The sequence below is a fragment of the Nanorana parkeri genome, unplaced genomic scaffold (assembly GCF_000935625.1).
Source record: "Nanorana parkeri isolate BGI_ZX_2015 unplaced genomic scaffold, ASM93562v1 scaffold2242, whole genome shotgun sequence".
Lineage (NCBI taxonomy): Eukaryota > Metazoa > Chordata > Amphibia > Anura > Dicroglossidae > Nanorana > Nanorana parkeri.
The window spans coordinates 122,220-143,449 of NW_017308510.1; the positions used below are offsets into that span (position 1 = coordinate 122,220).

The following is a 21,230-nucleotide window of genomic DNA, read 5'->3' on the forward strand; positions in this document are numbered from 1 at the left end:
TTTGCCACACATTTTTGCCCGTTTTATTGAAGTCTATGGAGCAAAAATGCACTGATAACTGCCCAAAGAAGCTCATGTGCCTTTTCAGGCATTTGGTGTTTTCCTGCTGGCCTTTTGCTGCTCAGGTATGAACAGGGGCCATTGAAAAATCATGGGATTTCTTGTGTTGGGCGTTTAAAAGTTATTTTCCAACTGCTCAAAAACGCTGAGGTGTGGACCAGGCCTTTAAGGGTGAATAAAATGTTCCTTTAAGGAATCCTCAACAGGCCAAGAATGAACCCAAAGATCCCTGTGCATGTGGACAGACAGTACACCCATGCATGACACAAGTTTAGATGCTTGCAAGAGATCAAAACCTCAAAGCTTTAACAGTGCCTTGGACATGTGCTCCATGGTATAAGGGTGTGACCTCAAGATGGAGCAAATCCTAGATGTGTGGTTAGGCACACCTCTTAAAAAAAATGGTCATCTTTCTTGAAGGTTTATTTAGGTTTGCTTATTTGAATGGAAATATCAGAAAACAGCCTGACATGACATTAAAATAAACAACCTAAACGAACCTTTAAGCAAGATGCCATTTATTTATTTTTAAAGCGGTGCTCCTAACCACACATCCAAGATATGATCATCTGATGAGAGATCCCCTCAAAGCGAACAGAGGCAGCAGCCTTGGACTAAAACCAGGTCCATGCATTACACATGGTTATCACAGGTTTACCTCTCTCAAGGAGTACATCCCCCATTTTTTCCAGATTTACATCAAAACCAATTCCTACTCCTACTGCTCCAGCACTACCGGATACTGTATCCATCAGTTCTCCAGATGAAGGAGTCTCTTTAAAACAGAGTTAATCCACACTGACATGTATGCACAAATCTGAGTCACCACCAAACCCAGCAGCATAGTTAAGCCAGATAACTCAAACTGAGACCTTAGGATGGAGTCCAGATGGTCAGTAAAATCCTTAGAAGTAAAAAAAACATTATCAACCTGTTTGGCAGTATGTTCATTAAGATGGATGATAGGAGCATCTACAGTGGGCAAAGACCATGTATCAATAAGTTCCCTTTCAGAGAGAAAAAAAAAACTCCTTATTGTCAGGAGGGAGACAGGTTGTTTCCAGTACCGATAGAGGAAGGTTTTACATACAGAGAGTATTGGAAAGGTCTTCGTAGACAGCTCTAAAAGAACCAATGCCTGAAACAGCAGGCTGATCCCCTAACTGCACTGATCAGTCAGAGGATCAAGAACTCTTTGTAAAAGCGGAGTCATACAGGACTTTTACAGGCTCTTCTGGTGAAGGCAATGAATTTAAATTGGAGATGATAAAAGGGGCCTCAGGCACACTTACAGATGGAGGCACAGTAGTAGGTTCCGTTGGGCAATCCACTGGAGTAGTCGTAAAACACTTTAAAGTGAGCCTTTACCCCTCTTACTAAAAATCACAGCAGCATGCAGCTCTGCATGCCGATTTAAAATCATCTTACATTAGTTAAACTTGTTTTTAATTTACTTACAAATAGAGTTCATCTACTTCCTGGTCCAGTTTTGGCACAAATTATGTAAGTGCCAAGGCGTTGCATCCTGGGAAGGTTACATCAGCAGAGCATTGCTGGGAAATCTCATCTGTAGGGAGAGGCATTTCCCCCCCACCCCCGAGATGATGTGACTAGGACATGTGACCAGTCATATGTGCCGGATTTTCAGGAAGTAAATGGAGATCTAGTAACCCGCCCTTAGATAACATGGCCACTGTCAGAAGAAAAGAGAAATAAGGTATGTAAAGGATACAAAGTCTGCAATTATCTATATGTATGTGTTTGTAGATTGTCATTATTATACATTTCTAAAGGTGCGTTTGTTGTTATTTTAAAGATATGGGTAAGTCCCATATCCAGGTACGGCCTCCAAAGTGCTTTCTTAGAATACGCCAATCTGGATAGCTGCTGTGAAAAGACTAGCTTAAAGCAGCATGTTTTTTTTTTTAAGAGAGAAATCAGTTAAAAAAAATATATATAGTGAGAATATTTCTCAGCTGAGGAAAAAGCCTCCAACCTCCTAAAGGTGCCCAATATGCCAGTTGATGGGAAGTGCACAACCTCAATTACTGTACAACTGGCAATGTTTGTCTTTCAAGCAGACTAGAAAACGTTCATCTAGTTGGACGAAATTTGACAGGTTAGTGGTATTGTTGTACAACAAAAACCTCAAGATGAAAACTGCACAAGCTCAAACAAAAATCTGTCCTTTCGATCGATGAAAATCATCCAGGTGGTGGTGTTGACAAGTGTTATGTGTGAACTACATTGGTCTGTGCATGATGGGCTAGTTGTAAGAAAATTGAACGAGGGTGAGATGTCTGGACAAAAAAAGTTGAACAATGGTTGCAAGGTGTATGGCCACCTTATGACACCTACCAAAAACGATGGCATGACCGTTCTAGACAGGGATATATAGATAGATATATATCTATATATAGGGGTTTTGGCTTAATGGTTTTTTGTTTGCCAGTGTCCAAACCTCCTGAAGGTGTCAGTATAAACCACATGTCCAAGAACTACTACAATCCTATGTTCCTCAATGGATGATAAAGAAAATATGATGCTACATGCTGCATTATTCAACTGCACAAAAGGTCTGAGTTCAGAATCTGTGCTGTCTTTTAGGGGTGTCCAGATCATGAAAAAACTCACATATGCAAGTTGTGATATGCATTTCAACGATGTTTCTTGTAGTCATTTAAAGAGACAAAGTTGTCCCTTAAAGATGACAAGGTGACAGTGTCTCTGGAAAGGGCATCCCGCAACCCCGCTTCACTCACCTTACCTGTGCTCCCTTCCAGCTCCTTACTCCTCTGCAGCTGTGTCAATGAGGAGTACTGATGTCACTCCCCAGTTCATATGGCAGTCCTCAGGTCTAGCAATTGACTGCTAGACTCAGGAACCATTACAGGGGGAACAGTTCACATGCGCCTCCATAAGTGGAAATGCCAAGTTTTCCCACATTTGTGGAAGACCACGCTGCTGGGAGGGCAGGTAAAGTGTTGGCCTTTTCGAAAAACCAATGTCACCTTGCCCTTCGGCAGGATGGCAGTATCTCTAATTGATTTCACGCACCCAACACAATTCCCTACAATTACTGCCTGGTGCTAAAAAAGCCTTTGCAACAAAAAAACGCCCCTGCTCCAGATCCTTATTTACCACTTTAAGCGTGCCACAACCCCATTCATTTTTACACATGTATACACATACTTTTTTTTTTACATTTTTTTTTTTTAAATGGCAAAAAGGAAAAAAAAAATAGATTTAGCTTGGTTTTAGTTGGAGCATCCTTGCAGAGCAGATGTCGAATCATGAGATATTTGCTGGATAGCACTCATTATGTTAACTGCATAATCTAAAACTAGGTCAAAGCACATGTACACTAGCTGTTAGTTTACACCTTGACTGTTAATGTGGATAAATGACAGTAGTTTTCTAAGCCATTAAAAGCCAGAATTATAAAGTAAAATGCTATACAAATGAAAGAAATAGAAAATTAGAGAAATGCAAGTCATTGCATTATTTTTCACTGTAGAGTGGAATAACGTTTTTTTAACGTAAGTATGAGTTAAATAGAACACTTGATGTTAAATCTCAAAACCAGCAGGATTAGTTGCGGAGCTCTGAACATCTGGTCTGTTAGGGTTTGTCCCTTAATTAGGAATTGCTTTAACTGCTACAGAACCGAGGTTACATACATCAGACAGAGCATGAAAACCCTTACTGTTGTAAACAAATATGTGTAAAGTAACACCATGTTAATAAAATCCCATATTTTACCTTTTCTGCCAATGCTGTCAAGCTGTCAAGAAACCTTTGCCAAAAATCCTTGAACAGTGGGCGATCAATTTTCTTAAGGCTGTCTTTGGTACTGGCATCCACACTCACATACAGCTGTGTGACTGGCTCCAGAGACCTGACAAATGAGAACTCACTTTATAATCATGAAATAAGAAAACATTAAAGCTATTCTCACTATACCAACTTGTACAAAACTGACAAGACTAGTCTGTAAACCGATTTGCAGATTAAAATAAATAAATTATCCATTTACAAACATACTTCACCAGGCGTATCTTGTTTGCAGCATTTTCATCAAGGGGTCCCAACAGGTTCTTCCACTTCTTTGGGATTCATGGGTGACATTAGGGGTCTAATAGACCCCTGATGTCTTCATCAGGTGGACCTGTCACTTCCTCTGTGTCATCACAGAGTGAGTGAAAGCAATAATTTTAGCTCCCATCTTTCACTGTTAACTCTAAATTGATGCGCGATAAATGCTTTTAAAGCATGGCCTATGAGCAAATTTGGGTAATGTAGTTGTTTGCCATTTCACGGGCACGTGCAATGTCAAGGTTTGATGTATCTGTATACCCAACGCAATGTCATATTTTTATTTTTTTTGTAATACATTAAAAAGGTATTATATTGTATTTGTTGACAAATATATTCACAGCATGTGTATTATGCACTATGAATACAGGTTTAATATGAAACACTCCTAAAGAAAGACTAATTCAGATGTAATGCTTTTATTTGTACTCCTCAAAAGGTGTTAAAAAAAAAAGTAAGAAATGGTGCTTTTCCAGTGACCAAATTTAAATATTTTCTTTAAAGTCACATGTTGCTTTGATATACATATACTAGTAATACTACAGGCAGAAAGTTATTAGAAAACAACACACCACACTATAAAGATAGCTATTAAAAAAAAAACCTATAAAATGATCAGAGCACAAAATAATAAAAAAAAGGAGTTACAAAATACGAACTCATGCAGCTTAGCAAAATGAATACAACAACATGGCACAAGAGACAAGAGATAAGCAGTCACAACCAAAATGTCCCATTATAGCAATTTTTTAGCAAAAAAGTTATGAACTCTGGGCACAAAAACCTTAAATTTACAATAAATATATTTCTCAATACCCACAAAGATATAAAATCTACCAAAGGCCTTTGCAAAACCATTAGCAGTAACAATCATTGTGCTGTATATCACCTGTGCAGAGAGAAGAGCTGCGGAAGGGGTCCCAACAGGTTCTTCCACTACAGGCTGCCTGCAGAAAACTACAGGAGGGGACATATACAAGACCAGTCACCCTGCCCAAGGAGAGAGAGCTGCAGCGACCGGTCTTTTATACAGGAACAGTTAAAACACGGTATTACTGCACAGATCTTGAAGAAAATACACAACCTACATCAAGTAGGAATACACAAGCCTACTATATGTAAGTAATATTGGCTTTTCCCAGAGTTCAGTTGTAATGCATAGGATATATGGTTCATCATAAAATAGACTTGCTTGTCTACCAAATCTGAGCTAATTTATACCAGCTGAAGAAAACCTGTTTAAAAAAGGGAATTCCAATTTCACAGGCAAATTTGAGAAAATGGAATTTCCCAGCAAACTATCTACACACACACCCCTTGGCCCCCATACTACGCTTGCAAATGGTGAGCACTCAATATTATAGCTCACATATGTTCATTTGCATGCAATATTCTACACTTGAGCTGAAGACCAGGATAAGTGTGAAATAAATATGTTCACTACACATAAGGGAGCTGGTTTAGCAGCCAAGGGATTTATATTCTTGTCCATCCAGACCTGATTTTTACACAGCCCTGTAACAGCAGTGTGGAAGTGGTTAAGTAGTTTAACAAAAGCAGGGCCAACACTACTCAGCTGTGTGTTGTCTGCCCACAAGAGGATTTAGGAGTCAAGTGCATTTCTGGCAGATTAACAGGTTTATTAATGTAGTAGCAGCGTTTAAAAAGGCACAATATGTGGAATTGCACATGTATTGCATTTTATTAAATTTTGCTTTGAGACACACTTTAGTGTATCCAAACACAAGAGCGAAAACTTAAATATTGCAGCTCAACAGATGTGGTGGTTACATGGCTGCAAGAGTTCATGGTTTTTTCCCCCTTTATTTTCACCCAGTGACTCGTCCACTAAACACACTTCCAGTTTCCAGGGTGGCTACACTTACTCCTCCATTGTATCTATGAAGGCTGCAACATTCCCACTAGGACAACAACATGTCCAACCTATGGAGAGGTTAGTGTTAAGGTGCCCATACACTGCACGATTCTCGTACGAGAATCGCGGGAAATCCCGCGATCATACGAGATAGTGTATGGAAGGCGTGCGACCGTTTCTACTGTATGGTCGCACGTCTTCCGTCGAACCAGCATTCTAGAAAACCCGCCGGAATCGTACGATTCTCGGCGAGTTAGTGGCCTGCTGGTTTGACAACTGCCGAACAGGCCGGTGTGCGCACGCGCACACTGCCCGTTTGCAGTCAACGTAAGCCCGCCCATCATTACAGTCATCGTAAGCCCGCCCCTCAGGGGGCGGGCTTGCGATGATCGAGAGTACGATCTGCCTGTCCAAGATGGGCAGATCGTACGTTTTTTTTAAGTACTTTACAACCATCGCAAGACTAAGGTCTTGCGATGGTTGTAAAGTGTATGGCCACCTTTAGGTGGACTTTATATTAGTGAATTGAAGCCAAACTCCAGCTAACACTTTTTAAGCAGTTTAACCCCTTAGTGACCAAGGGCTTGGTTTCGTTTTTTTGTACCCATGATATAATCCAATTACTTCAATCCCCCACACATTATATATTTTCTGAAAGCCAAGACCCTGTAAAATAAAATGGTGGCAGTTTAAAATTGTTATGTTGCATGAAATTAGCGAAACGTATTATCAAACCCCAAAATGTAGTGAAAAATGCCTTTAAATGCCCCAAAACACAATTACATACCCATTTTTTAATAGAATATAAAAGAGGTTACAATGAGTAAATAGATACCCAACATGCCCAAGTAAAAAATTGTGTGCGGAGACAGGGCATTCCGCAAAACTTGGTTTTACTGGCTTGAGTTCCTTTATTCCCCAGAATATGTTAAGCTAATGGTGGAGTGACACAGCATACCATTCTCGGGGATAACATCCTTAACGAACACTTAGAGAACTGAATCCACCCTGTTGAACATCACAGCCAGATACAACATACCCTTCCGGTCCACATGGACCTAGACGGGTTCCAAGTCTGAAAGCTCCACATTCCTAGCCTGGATCCGGGCACTTCTGCTTCTCCTTTCCTATATCTGTCCTCTCACTCTACCATAGCTCCTATTGGGGGCTTCTATAACCACTCCTCTTCATGGCTCAAACTTCCTACACCTCCCCACCCCTCCTCTCTACAGGCACCGGCTGGACTGACAATCTTATCCAACGCTACCTGAGTTCAGGAACCGGGATGCGCTTGGCACGATTCTCTCTCTCTCTCTCTCTCTCACACACACATATACTCATGTAAATGGAGAGAATTGTTTTTTGTATGTTCTTGTACCTTTTTTCTTGTTATAAGCAAAAACTCAAAATAAAGAATTAAAAAAAAAAAAGAAAATTGTGTGCGTCCGTGAAACTGTGACAAATTTCACTACCCCAAAAAGTCCATAGATTACGCTTTAAAAGCCCCCACAGGTCATCAGTTTAGAAATGCGCATAAATATTGGCTTTAGAATTATTGCGCTCACTCCGGCGTGTGCGGCAATACCTCCCGTGTAGCGCGATCGTAATTTTCATACGTAGGCGCACCAGGCAAGCGTTTAAGTGAACACGCGCGTGCTCGCGGGGGGACTTTAAAATGTATATTTTTTTCATATATTTCATTTAATATTAATTTTAAAAACGGTTTTACTTTTAATTGCTATCACATAGGGGGGCTTACAAGCCCATGTGATAGCAGATTAGTGGCAACAGCTACTCTTTAAAAGGAGAACTATGAGGCGAGTGCTTTTCACTCACCTCAGAGTTCTAGCCGACCTGTGACAATGAGACTGTATAATACGCAACGGCAGATTACAAAAGCTAAAAGATATAAAGTGCGCAACCAGGCCGAAAAAAAGAAAAACGCTCTGGAACTCAACGAGCTTTAGTAACCGTTCAGCACACATATCCATTGATTTTTTTCACAAAGATTTTATTTGGTTTTTGTCGGTTTTTCATATAAAAAAATTACAAAGAGAACAGAAGTGGGGCATGCAAGCCCTGCAATAAGGCACTTAAACGGAAAACAAACAGCTACAGCATCGTGCAGAGCCCTGCAGGCCATAGAACAGGAGCAGTGTAGCAAGTGCCAGAGCGCAATTTGGGAGTTAGAAGGAGCAATTGAAGTTCAGGGTCAGTGGGTAAGGCCCAAATTAACATGGAATGGGGCAACACGGGGGAGGGTTTATCAGGTCCGATGCCTGGGTATCGTGGGGTCGAGGCCAATGAGTTCTACAGCCCTCTACCCAGAGACATCCGGGGCCAATAGGACGGGGGTCAAGCAGCACAATCAGTTTAGGGACAATAACAGGGGAAGCAAAGGAAGAGGACACGAAGATGGGGAAGGAGGGGAGGAACGGGTATGGGACAGAACAGAGGGGGAGTAAGACAGGGGAGGGCGGTACACTGGGAAAGGGGTTCAGGGGGAGTTGGGAAGTACAGAGCCTCTAAATGGATAGAAGGTGAGGATCGAAGGAAGGTGGTTTAGAGTATATCCATTGATTTCAAGAAGTTTCTGGACATGCACCTAATGCAGGAACGTAGTGCATGAAGCAAACTCTGCAACATGGGTTTCACCTCCCCCCGCATGTTTTACTGTGCGTGAAAATGAGTTTGCTCAGCTGTGTTTGGATTGGCATTAACTAGCAAGTGGTTAACACGCTATAAGAGAAAGCTAGGAACACCACCACCTGTTAATGGACATATCTACACAAAATCATCTTACCTCATTTGTTCTGGGAATTGTGCATTTGTTACAAGGAAACTGGATATGTGCTGCTTATGAAGCAATTTGAGTAACTGGTTGATCTCGGGGTACATAATTGGTTCTCCAACTAAAGATAGAGCACAATGTTTGACATTCATGCCTTCTTCAAATCGGTCAGGTTTTACACCAGGAACCCCTGAAAGACACAGAACAAAAATAAATAAATGAATACAAAAGATAATGGCTGTGCTACATTTGCTAATACCTTTGAGGGCCACTTCACTATATTTTCCCTGCTCGTCCCCAAGTGAAACACCTATATATAAAATACTTACCTGTAATCCCTGCTCTCAAGATCTTTTCTATGCAGCCCTGTCCAGCACTGCACAAATAAAGTCCTGGCATGTTACTGCCCCACTGTGCATGCTTGCCATGGGCTCAATCATTCCTATGGCTCGTGTTCCCTTGAATGTTTTGTCTTCCATGAGTACGAACCAGCTGTAGGGATAAATTAGGCCGAAGCCAGCCGATGTACGGCAGAAGTGAATAGCCGAACATCATTTGGCTCACTTCACTTAGGCTCGGTTATTCCTTCGGCAGCTAAGTGAATAACCCCATAGGTATTCAGCACAAGCAATAGGTCATTCCAGAAGATGTGGGAGCAGTGATCATGTGGTTCAAAGGCCTATACAGTACAACTTGGCCAGTGTATAGTTAACTGATGAATGATGCAACTGTGTGAATTTGTACACCATGCTAAATAAGTCCATGAACCAAGTATCTGCAACCTACTCCCATCTATCGTCTGTCAAATCAGGAATACATTGGAACCATTCACAGTGAGAATGAGCAAACGTTTTGGTCTCCTTAGCTTACAGGCATTTATATTACTTACATATAATATAATTCGTTTGCTTTGTCCTTAGTTATATAATAAATACTCCACGGGAGGCGAGGACAAGGTAAATTTCAGAGTTCCCAATAGCATGATGCAGTAAAAAGGTATTAAAATAGTCAATTTGTGTTTTCACCTTGAGAGCCTTCAATGACAGAAATCCACCATCAACACACATCTGGGAAAGATAGAAGCTACCTTTAGTGGACCAACAAGGAGAGTTGTGATGGTTGTAAAGTTCCATTAACTTACCGTTATGCCAAAGCAGAAACCGAAACTGAGGGGGAATATTTTCAGCTTTTTCCAGTTAAAAAGGGGACATTCATAGACCATCATCCATTACATTTACAGGAGGTAGTTCAATGAATACTGTAAAGCAAGGTCTGAGGAGACCTAATGTCCCTATATAGGGTTGAACTAGAAGTGGACAAAATGTAACCAAGTATAGCCGACAGGCTAGAAAATAGTTGTAATCGCTGGAAAGTAGAAATGGCTAAACCTCGATCCACCTGTATGCTTGTATGGAGGACTTGGCCATTCTTGGTTGGGAGTTACTCCCCATCAAGGGAGAGTTAATAGAATCAATTTATTAGAATAAGTGTATAGAGGGAAAGGCTTTGGGGATGTCTGTAGGGCATAAATTAGTTTAGGGAGAAATGTTTTAACAAGATTTATGTGGCCATAAGATTTAGGGGCAGGAAGCTCCAAATTTTGAGGATTCCATATGATCTAAGAAGGGGATTATGTTAAGGGACTCAGAGAGCAAGAATATAATGAATATTAATAGCCAAGTACCTTCTAAAACTGAATTACCCTTGTCCATGGGAAGCACTTTAATCCTTACCCCTTACCCGCAGCAGAGGAAAGAGCGGGGCTACTCACTGGGACACTTCTCAGTGAATAAAAGAAACTGGAAACCTAACTTATTATCAGTCCATCTATGGTGAACCTTAAATACTACGAGCAAAATACAACATACGCTATGCCATACTTGAAGCGGTAAAGATAATTGATTTTCATCTCCATCATATACCTATGTAATAATATATTAAGAACTTTCTTTTATAGAAAAGAAGAAGTTTGCCAACATGCTGCATACAGCAGGCAGGACCGTGGCTTCATATTTCAGTCAATAGCCTCAAATTCCAGTCATGGCATTATTGTTGAGGGAATTGAAGTGGGAATAAAGAACAAGCTAGAGAAAAATTACAAGGAAAGTTCATTAATTATATAGTTCTCTGCAACCAACTCTGAGCATCCAGTCAATACGTCCCTGCTCATCTGTTACACTAATGTGGGTCTTCTTGACAATTATTAATACCTCTAACAGACCAGTAGAGCCCCACAGGAAGCAGTTTATCTAATTTCACAAGCCAAAGAAAGGCAAATCCCAGAACAGTAACATTCTTTATCAATGTACAGTCAGAGTACTGCAGATTCATGGCTTTGTACCGTCATCAGAAGCTCCAGCGAGACTATTCTCGGTTATGACTTATCTACCACATGCTGACCAATGCTCAAATTAATTTTATTTCTATAAGTCAATATCACTAACCAACTGCTCTCCAATTAACTACATTACTGAGAAATATACGTAGAGATTTTAAAATCTTAGGTGAAGTCATACAAGTCTTTAACATAAAAGGATTATGGTAGTCCCGGGATTACCATTATTTCAGCATTTATAATATGAAAAAAGGTTAATATACAGTAAACAAAATAATCTATAGTACACAAGAAAGCAAATATTGTATGTAGTAATAACATTGTTATTTTGCCATTTATTAACTATTCCTAGCAATAAATATTGCTAAAATCGAGGGCAAGAGAACTCTTTAGCCATTTCTAACATCCATTTGGGTCAACTATAAGTTCGACTCTAACTCAAGTCATTCACAATTCAGGAAAATGGTGAACTAATGCAGCCATTCGCTGCTATAGCAACCAAAAAACAATTATAAACCTCTTGACCTTTGAACTATGGTTGGGTGATTTAAAAAGGGCCAAATATTGGAGTTTCCTTATGCGCCAGACCCCTCCCTAAAAAACTTTAGGGTTCCTAGCAACACAGTCTAAGATGAAAATTTGTCTAGGATAGCAAAACAGTTTTCCTGAATTTTTTGTGGGGACACACTGAGGGCTGCAGCTGTCATTGTGATGTGCTGGGCTTCTGGTGTATCCTTGTGCCTCCAAGAAGGAATGGGCTGCCTCCAGGCATACCTACACTCAGCTTATCCATTGCTATATATGCTCCAAAATGGAGGCTCTCAAAGATCAGTTAGGACCATACTACAAAGAGAAGCTTTTACAAGACTGTGTGGCTTCCACATATTTTGCAAAAGTCGTGTAACTAAAAAAACACAGCATTTTTTTTTGCAGGCTTGCTAGTAAGTGTGCTGGGAAAATTGTGTGTTTGCATTTGTCTAGGATTACATCAGCCTTAGACCTGTAGTCATATTACAGGTAGGGTAATCAAAAAGAAAACGTGGACTTGCTGATTTGTGGCTGACACACAATATCAGTGGGGCATAGTTTATTGCTGGAAAAAACATACAATGTTTGCCAAATCAAGGGACAATGTATGCAAAAGGAATTAAGGGGAAAAAAAAAGGAAGGTATAAGTTACTTTGAGCATATTATGGATTCCTATTGGTTAAATATAAAATAAATGTAAAAAACAAGACAAAACCAAGCCGTCACTGACAACTTGGTTCCCCACTATCGTTCAGGAAACAGATCGGAACGGTTTCATATCATGAGGTCACTATGTCAGCAATGATTCAGTAATTGAATGCAGTCTGGGGGGTTAATTTACAAAAAAAAGCCTTTAACTTGCTGATGGCACTGCAGCCTGAATGTGGCAGTATTCATCTAACACTATCAAATATTAAAGTATTTGATAAAATTAAATTGCATCAAAGACCTCTCGTCATGAAATAGTTAATTACTCTATAGACTTCTGATGCCGAAATTATACAGCAGGTCACAGAACATTAAAGGAGACGAACGAAAAATCTAACAAAAACCTCTGTGCACAGTAAGTTTTCTGACTGTCAGAAGGGCAAATTATCACCCTCTAAGAAATGATCATCACACGAGACCCTCGGTTCCAAATTCAGGCTATATACAGCCACCTTTGCTTAATAGGTCAGACAATTGCTGCTCAGCTAAGCATTTACCCACAATGGTAGATCTCCCACCAAGAGCAGTAGCGAATTAGGTCTGCCGATCCTCAGTGTAAAAATGTTGAAACTATAAAACCTATATAGAAAACTTACCAGCATGACACAAGTCTAATTATAAGGGCAAGGTAAGGTGTAAACAATGCAACTTTTGGAAGAAATATATGCATGTTGGATGGCAAGAAACCATCAGAGCAGTACAAGCCTATTGAAGCAGCTTAAAGCTTTTACAATCAGCATTGTGGTCTACAATGACAAACCTTGAACATGATATGCTTTTTCTACTGCAAATTTAGGTGCAAGGGAATAACAAGTACCTATGTTGAAAAGCTGGCTTTAAATGGTTAGAAAATAAATAAAAAATAAAATGTATGTTTGTTTTTGTCAAGGTAATATACACACAGTATATTCTTTGGTCAAATACTTCAAAAATAGAGCAATTTTTTGGGGGGTGTTAAAGGAAAAGTATGGAGTTAGGGTTTTTCCCCATAGTTCTCCTTAAGGTAACGGGAGGACACAAACTAGCATCCTCCCGTCACCCTAAGCTCAGTATACCGCGATCTACAGCTCGCGGTATACTGAGACGCTGAAGCAGATCCCAACAATTATGTCTGGATCCGCCCAGCTGCGTGAGTGACAGCTGGCTCTGCCTATCTAGGAGGCAGAGCCAGCTGTAGCCGCCACCTCCCCCGTCTGTTCCGCCAGTCAGCGTTTGAGGATCGGAGCGGGGAGGGGGGAATCCAGCCACTCCCCTGTCACGGCAGAGAGCCCTGACAGGATCGAGAATTGAGCGAACGCCGGTATGCGTTCGCTCACTTCCCGATCTAATGAGCTGACCTGTGACAATTTCATTGTCACAGGTCGGCTAGAACTAGGAGGATGAGTCAAAAGCACTCACCTCATAGTTCTCCTTTAAGCAAAGAGTGATTGAAAAAACTGGATTTTTGTCTTCACCATAAAATCAGTTTCATGGAGTAAATCACAGTGTAAGAGACTGAAACACATGCTGTAAAAGGGGACATTCATGAACTGTGAAGAGGACTTGTTCCCAGACTTTGTAGGTTTAAGTAGACTAGTGACCTTTAGAAAGGTTGACACAAATGCCTCTTAACTGCAGGGATGTGCACACTAACTTGCACAAGGACAGAAATAGTGGCCTTGAGCTTAGGCAAAATGTTAGTAGAAAGGATTACTCCCAGGAAAAGTACTTAAGAGCTGTAGGTGGACCCCTCCTCCTCAGGCAGTGTTAAAGGTGCAGGAGTGCAGGAGTGTCAGAAGGGGTCTCTGAGGAAGCAAAATAGGGTATATGCTTGCAGCCCCTGCAGCATGATGGCTGAAAGTCATTCAGCCCATAAAAATCAGCCATAACAGCTGTGAGGAGGTGGTTCTCCAGAGGCTGCATAGAGGGTGCAGACAACAGTGAACAGGACCATTAGCAAAGCAAGGGACTAGTACAGATAATGTCCCTATAGGGGGTACGGTTATCTTGCTGTGTGCCCCCCCACACCCATCCTGATTATAACTGTATCTATGGTCCACCATGCACTCTCCCAGCAAAACAAAGAGCAGGAGACGGTGGCAAATGTGCAAACACTAGTAAGCAGAGGTGATCCAGGCTTGAGCGGTGCAGCATTCTCCCTTCAGTGTCCGATTCGGAGGCACAGTAGCAGCAAAAAGCCTGTGCCCTTCCAGAGTACGCACCAGAGAAAGACAAGATGGCCGTGCACGGTACAAATAAGACTGCATTATCCGCAACCCCTAGACCTCAAAAGGAGAACATTTTTGTGCCAAACTCAAAAGGTGGAATCAACAGCTTAAAGTGCAACAAAATATTTGCACAGGAGCCACAGAACTAAATCAATAGGAAACCGGACACAGAGTAAACTGATTTGGATAACTGTTGGCATAGAGCAGCATTAGGGAAACTTGCTAGCGGAGCCTTCAGAAAAAAACATAGAAAAAAATTATGCAAAAGGGTATACTTCTCTCAGACACTATCAAAATAAAAAAAAAATTTAAATTTAAAAAAAAAAAAAAAAAAAAAAAAAACTTAGGAGGGCTGGGAGTGCAGGCGGTAGGAGAGGTTGGGCAGAGTGGTGCATTGTTGTCCAGCAACTTTGATTGATATATCCAAATCGCCTGTGTCCTTTAATGCATGATCAAGATCCACAACATAAAAAGTTCAAGTAGACCAATACTTGAAATATTTGTTTTAGCACATGTTAGTATTTGCTGGTGTAAATTAAACAATAGAAGAACTGAAATAGTTATCTTTCCTGGAGAAAAGGCTTTACTATAGGCTTTATCCCAGACTCGCTGGTCCTCTTCTTGACAAGATCATACGATAATTGGTCACATGACCAACGGAGAAGACAGGGCCTAGAGCAGCATAGTTTCCAGTAAAGGAAAGTATCCACTGCTAATTTAACTTTTCAGTATAGACCTGTTTGTAATGTTCTGCAAAAACACATACCTTTAAACTGCTTAATCATGTTTTGGTGATTCTCAATGGCTTGTTCTAGTATCATCTCAGGCTGATCCATCTTCCACTTCCATTCAGTTCCCACTGGATTAGTATGATGTCTGAGAAACAAACAGGTTTTTAAATCATTAGTCTGTATTGTTTTAGAAAAACTGTCAAATGACACCAAACAAAAAAAAGGTATCAGTAATTGGTAACTGTGCATCCTTACTGACAATAGTCAGCAGCACAAATGGAGAGGGTGAATGTACCAGTGGGGACACGGGAAGCTATGAAAATGTAACCAGTTTTGCAACAAAAAACACAACTGCAGCCAAAAACAAGTAGGGCTGAAACAGCTAATAGATTTATTTGATAATACGCCAGAGAATCCTTGTCAATGATACTCATTACCAATTTGCTCATTTGCGCTTAGTCCCCTCCGATCCCTGCTGCTCCTTTTGGAGATTGAGGGGGACACAAACCCATGCAGCTGGTGAGGAGTAGCTCTCCCTACTCTGCAGCTCTCTCTTCCCTGCTGGGAGCCTATTGCATGCTGCGGTCGGGGTCCCCTCTGATCCCCGCTGCTCTCTCCCCCACTTGTATTGGCAAAGGCAGTGGGGATTGGTGGGGACACAGACCACTGCAGCCAGCACCACCAGGAAAGAGAGATCGGCTGGGACAGCCAGGAGGAGTCAGGATTTAGAGTGGCTCAGGATGCAGAGCGCTGGATTGGTAAATGTGAAATATTTACTGATCCTTCCCTGTGAAGAACTCACATTGAGTGATCAGTACTGATCACTAGGATGTTTTTAAATAATTGAGGATATAGATACTGTATCCCCAATTATGAATGAACAGGAAAAGCTCTACACCACTTCCTTTTCATACATGATTGTGGACATACATATGTATGTTTACTATCTCCTCGATTTATAAAACGAACAGGAAGCCTCTGTACTGAGTGTTTCCTTTTCATTGAGTGCAGGGGCTGCAGAAAAAGAGATTTAGGATTCGGTGTCCTCAAACTCTTTTTTTTATATTTCAAAAAGGGAAATAGAATGGGTCTGTTTAGACCCCTGATAATTCCTCAAAACCTCTAACAGTAAAGTATAAAATAAATAAATATTATTATTGGAGATAGGAATTCAGAAGGAATTGACAAAAATTTGATCTGTGGGTGACCAGGTCAAATTTTTCAAAGGGAAATGTTTCAAAATTGAGAACAAATTAGAAAAAGTAAAATGATGGGATGACACATCTGTCAGTGGTAGTAAGATGGCCGATTACAAGTGGTTTGGGATAGATAATAGTTCTTGGATGGATCTACTCTGCATCCAGCGACAATCTATCTCAAACTGCATGCAATCTTATCATGTACAATTACATGTCAACTGCCAACTGACAGATGCAGTCACAACCAACCTGTCATTTACTTGAATGGGCACAGCGGCCACATCTGAACAGGGACACCTGTGGTTCCTGGAGCAAGAATCCATAAGTTCTTGCCACAGGAATCCCAGAATTCTTCAAAGACCCTGTGTGAATGGGGCACACAAAAGCAAAAAAGCAAGCAATCTGTGGGAGTTCATTTAACAATTCAAGCATACGAGATTCTGCTTAATACAAATGAACATCAACAAATAGCTCTGTTAGTTAAACTGACCTTGTAATACTGGCCTACGGAATACAATAGCAGATCTAGATGGTATTACATTGTTTTATCCTTTTCAAGAACTTCAGATAGATTCCAAAAATATCCAAATTTCCTCAACTTCTAAGTCGGCACTTAGGCCTACCCCATACCTTACAATTATAGTGATGGGGCAACAAGAAAATGTGGAAGGTCGGAGATCAAAATGCCATCTTAGAATTTTTTAGAACTGACTTCATCAAAGAACAACTTGGGTGTTTAAAAAAATATATATATAGATATATAAAAACTACACTGAAGTGCATGCTAATGTATTCAGAAGACCATTTACAAAGGTCTGTTCTTTTTTTTGGGGGGTGGGGGCTCTTTGTTCAGTAAGCCACAGACAAAAAAAATAAATAATAGTTATGGTTGCTTATACTTTTTCACTGCCATTATGACTATTCCAGGTCAGTTACTGCAAACCTTAAAGAAGCATTAAAAAATCTCAAACGTTAAATACAGATCAAACAAATATACATTGCCCAGGGAAAGGTTTCTTTATATTTTTGCAAAAGCACTTAGTCATCATGTTTACAAACACCTGGCTTCAGTTCTTTAGCTCACCTTCCCTGAACTTCCTGGGGAGTACAAGATCACAAGGAACAAATAACCAGTGCAGATTCCAGCTATTAGGCTTGAAGAAGGGATGAGGAGGGGGGAAAAGAAGGGATGAGGAGGGGGGAAGAAGGGAGAAGAGAGTGGCATGCCTTGCTGTACCCGTGTGTTTGTGAAAACATACACACAGATTACTACAGCACACACAAAAGGTGACCATCGTACATTAGACCCTGCAAGGGAAAAGGAACCACCCTAACACAAGATATCAGGGTCTCAGTGCTCATGGGACCAGCCGATTCTGCAGGAAAAGAAAACTTTTAAACATTAAGGAGCAGCATCCACCATAAGCGACTTAATCAGCATTTAGCTTTAAACATTTAGGCTTTAATATCACGTCATATTGTACGCATTGAACGACTGTGGGTAGGTCCTTTGTATTCAGTGTTTTATGTAGCCTTTCGATCAAAAAAGTATTTATATAGACTGCTCTACATTTCTTGGATTCTTCCGATGACAGACTGGGCAGCTTAAGTAGATACAGATTGGTCTAAATAGGTCTTTCTCCTCAAAAAAAAAAAAAAATACTTCCCATGTTTCCAATCTCACAGGTTCACTTTAAAACAGTGAAATGTTTTGCTAGAAAAATACAGATGGACCTTTAAGAGTATTGTAATATCTTTTCAGATCATCTTGCTTTACCTTGTGGAATATCCTAATTGCCCTGGAAGTAATTATTGATAACAAAATGATAGGTTATTGCAGCCTTGAAACAAAAAGCACATTGTTTAAACTAAAAAGGTATAAAGCCCATATCAATGCTTTTAATTGTCAAAACTTATTTCATTTTGGCTGTGTGGCACAAGGAAATGAAACCATGTTGAAAGATGAGATAAGAAAACAAAAGGGACATTCTTCAAATTGCCTTGGCCATATGTATACTAATCAATGTGATGTGTCCTACAAGTGAACTATTGGTGTTCATATCAGATCTCCGTTATGGCTCACTCCAAGAATTATCATGAGCTGAGAGAGTTGCTGCAGAGCAGCCGGTAACCTGGGGCTTCAGTAAGCATTACAAGGAGCAGCTTTCATGGTTCGTTATGTGAAATATGCCCTGCAGCTACTGTCATTCTCGAAGGATGCTAACCTGTACTCCATTATTTATACGGTCATAGATTCTCAATATCAATATGTAATAGGTAATCACACTCAAAAATGCCAAGAAGCAACATGTCACAATTTTACTACAGCAATTCAGAAGAGTATAAAGCATTATTCCAAGCACAGCAGGCTTACAAACAATGTGATTCCCTACTAAAAAGTTTACAGTATATATACACATATGGAAACAAAATTACCTCCAACAGAAAACGCATTTGTTGGCACAAGCAAGGCTTGGAGTGGTTTCCATACATCTATGACTTTCAATCCCATAGAATGTGTGCTTGTAACATCCTCCTCTTCCTCTCAGCATGGACTGGTTGCAAAATAAGAGGACATAAGTGACACACAAAAAAACATTTATAGAGTAATAACAATTGCCACTAGAACAGTTGTGGGAGCCTGTTTCAAAGCTAACAAAGACAGAAAGCCAACAACACAACAGAAATAACCAAAGGAATGGTCCACAGGGTTTGTAGTGGTGGCGAGTCAGGCTTGTTACCCAGGCACCCAGGACAGACCGAATAGCCAGGTCGGTCACCTAACTTTTCTCTACTTCAGAAAACAATGTGACTGTCACTAATTAAAGGACAAAAGATGAAGCAGCATATTGATAAGCTCATTACTTGGTTCTCTTCTATGCATATATTCAAACCCTTGGCCTAAAGCACCGAGCAAATCAACAGAGCTCTGATTGGCTCAAAGAGCTGCTGCCAACAGAATACAGGAGATTAGTAGCAGAAAGATTTAAGCACTCAAGTTATATACCTAACCCATTGAGCCAATCCTGAATTTAATAGCCTAATTCAATCTTGTATTTATTAATATAAAAAAATGGCACCAATTATATTAAAGCAGCAGTGGGGGTAGTGGACAAATAAATCTGCTACTGTGCTTAGATCAATATGAGCTTGCTATACCATGGCTTGTTTTTTTCTTTCTATCCTAGTCTGGTTTTTCCACATTTTAATGGGACAAGGAGTTTAAATTTTAAACATTCAGGTCACCAAACTAGCAACAGTACTATAATGAAGGAACCCTCTGGTGACTGTAAGCAAGTTTATTAATCCATATGTAGTAGGGATGCACCGATACCACTTTTTTAAGGCCGAGTACGAGTACCTTTTTTCCAAGTACTCGCCGATACCAATTAACGATACTTTTTCTTAAAGGGACAGGTCACATTTTTTCTAAAGCAATACAAAACCATGATTTTAGGTCAGTTTCTTGATATGTTATGAAGCTGTATTCTACCTGAAAGTACTACAATGCCATTATAGAACTAAGAATAGAACATTAAAAAAAACTTTTTTTTATTCTTCTAATACTCACCTGATTCCTGGATCCACCAACAAGCGCAGCCTCCCGTCTCCCATGCTGTTAGAAGTTGCATACAGCGTGTGCTGGTTACTACTTAAACCGGCGCGCGCTGTGTGCAGCTTCTGGGAAGATACGCTATTAGCATAGCGATGAAGCCGGCTGCGCATTTTGCATCACTCCCGCTATGCTAAATAGCCTATCTTCTTAGAAGCTCGTTTTACGTTTTGGAGTATTTGCACGAGTACTCATGCAAATACTCGGTATCGCCGCCGATACCGATGCAAATACTCGGTATCGCTGCCGATACCGATGCTTGTATCAGTATCGGTGCATCCCTAATATCTAGTGTTCTGTGGTTCTGGAGAGCACTTTCATACCTCAGCTGCCAGTAGAAATTCCCGTTCTAGAAAGCTAAAATGACAGGGGTGGAGGTCAGATTTAGGTGGGCAGGAGTTAGCAATAAGGTAGGCATACATTTGGAGAGTCTACAAACACACTAAGAAATGACAGACCTATTTGGAGTTTCATGACACTACTGTTGTTTTTATCACCTGATGTAAATTAAATTGGTCTTGCATTTACCAATAGAATGTTATTTAAAAAATGTTCAAAGAAATACCTTTGTCCATCGGCAGAGCTTAACACCTGAATGACTTCCGATTAGTCTGTAACCTACAAAGTGGAAGAAAGAATTAAGGGGAAAAAAAATTATAATCCATCAGATAACTAGTCTCTAAGCAGCTATAACTAGCTTGTGAGGTTAATCAAATATCTGGGCACTTTTATCCTTCCTTTTTCAAATTGGATCTGCACAGCTCTTTATAAGCGATACAGTTCACGGAGAGGATTTTAATGTTAAGCTGGCAGCTACATAAACAAAGAAAGGAACATTTTAAAAATAACGGCAAGAGAATTTTTTTTCAAAGCTTAGCTTTGGTATTATAAAGTTAACAACCTGTCCCAAACATGTTATATTAATCATAAGCTTAAGATATGACCACAGACCAAGAAGCTAAAAAATAGCTCTGTGGTAAGAGCTTGTTGTAAATTATTCATGCTGATGTGTTAGAAATGTTTTTTTATACTGATATAGATGATGATATAGATATATATAGATATATAGATATATAGATATATATCT

General features: G+C 40.2%; 1 protein-coding gene across 1 annotated transcript in view; it reads right to left on the reverse strand.

The window, feature by feature from the left end:
• The window catches only part of LOC108801186 (S-adenosyl-L-methionine-dependent tRNA 4-demethylwyosine synthase-like), a gene marked incomplete at its 5' end in the record, with an annotated part of 110,850 nt that overhangs the window by 53,591 nt on the left and 36,029 nt on the right, over positions 1–21,230 (reverse strand). The window contains 5 exons of the mRNA XM_018573116.1: positions 3,823–3,958; positions 8,835–9,012; positions 15,367–15,476; positions 18,967–19,085; positions 20,709–20,761. Of these exons, the coding sequence (XP_018428618.1) occupies positions 3,823–3,958; positions 8,835–9,012; positions 15,367–15,476; positions 18,967–19,085; positions 20,709–20,761 (596 nt within the window). The remainder of the gene's footprint in view (positions 1–3,822; positions 3,959–8,834; positions 9,013–15,366; positions 15,477–18,966; positions 19,086–20,708; positions 20,762–21,230) is intronic.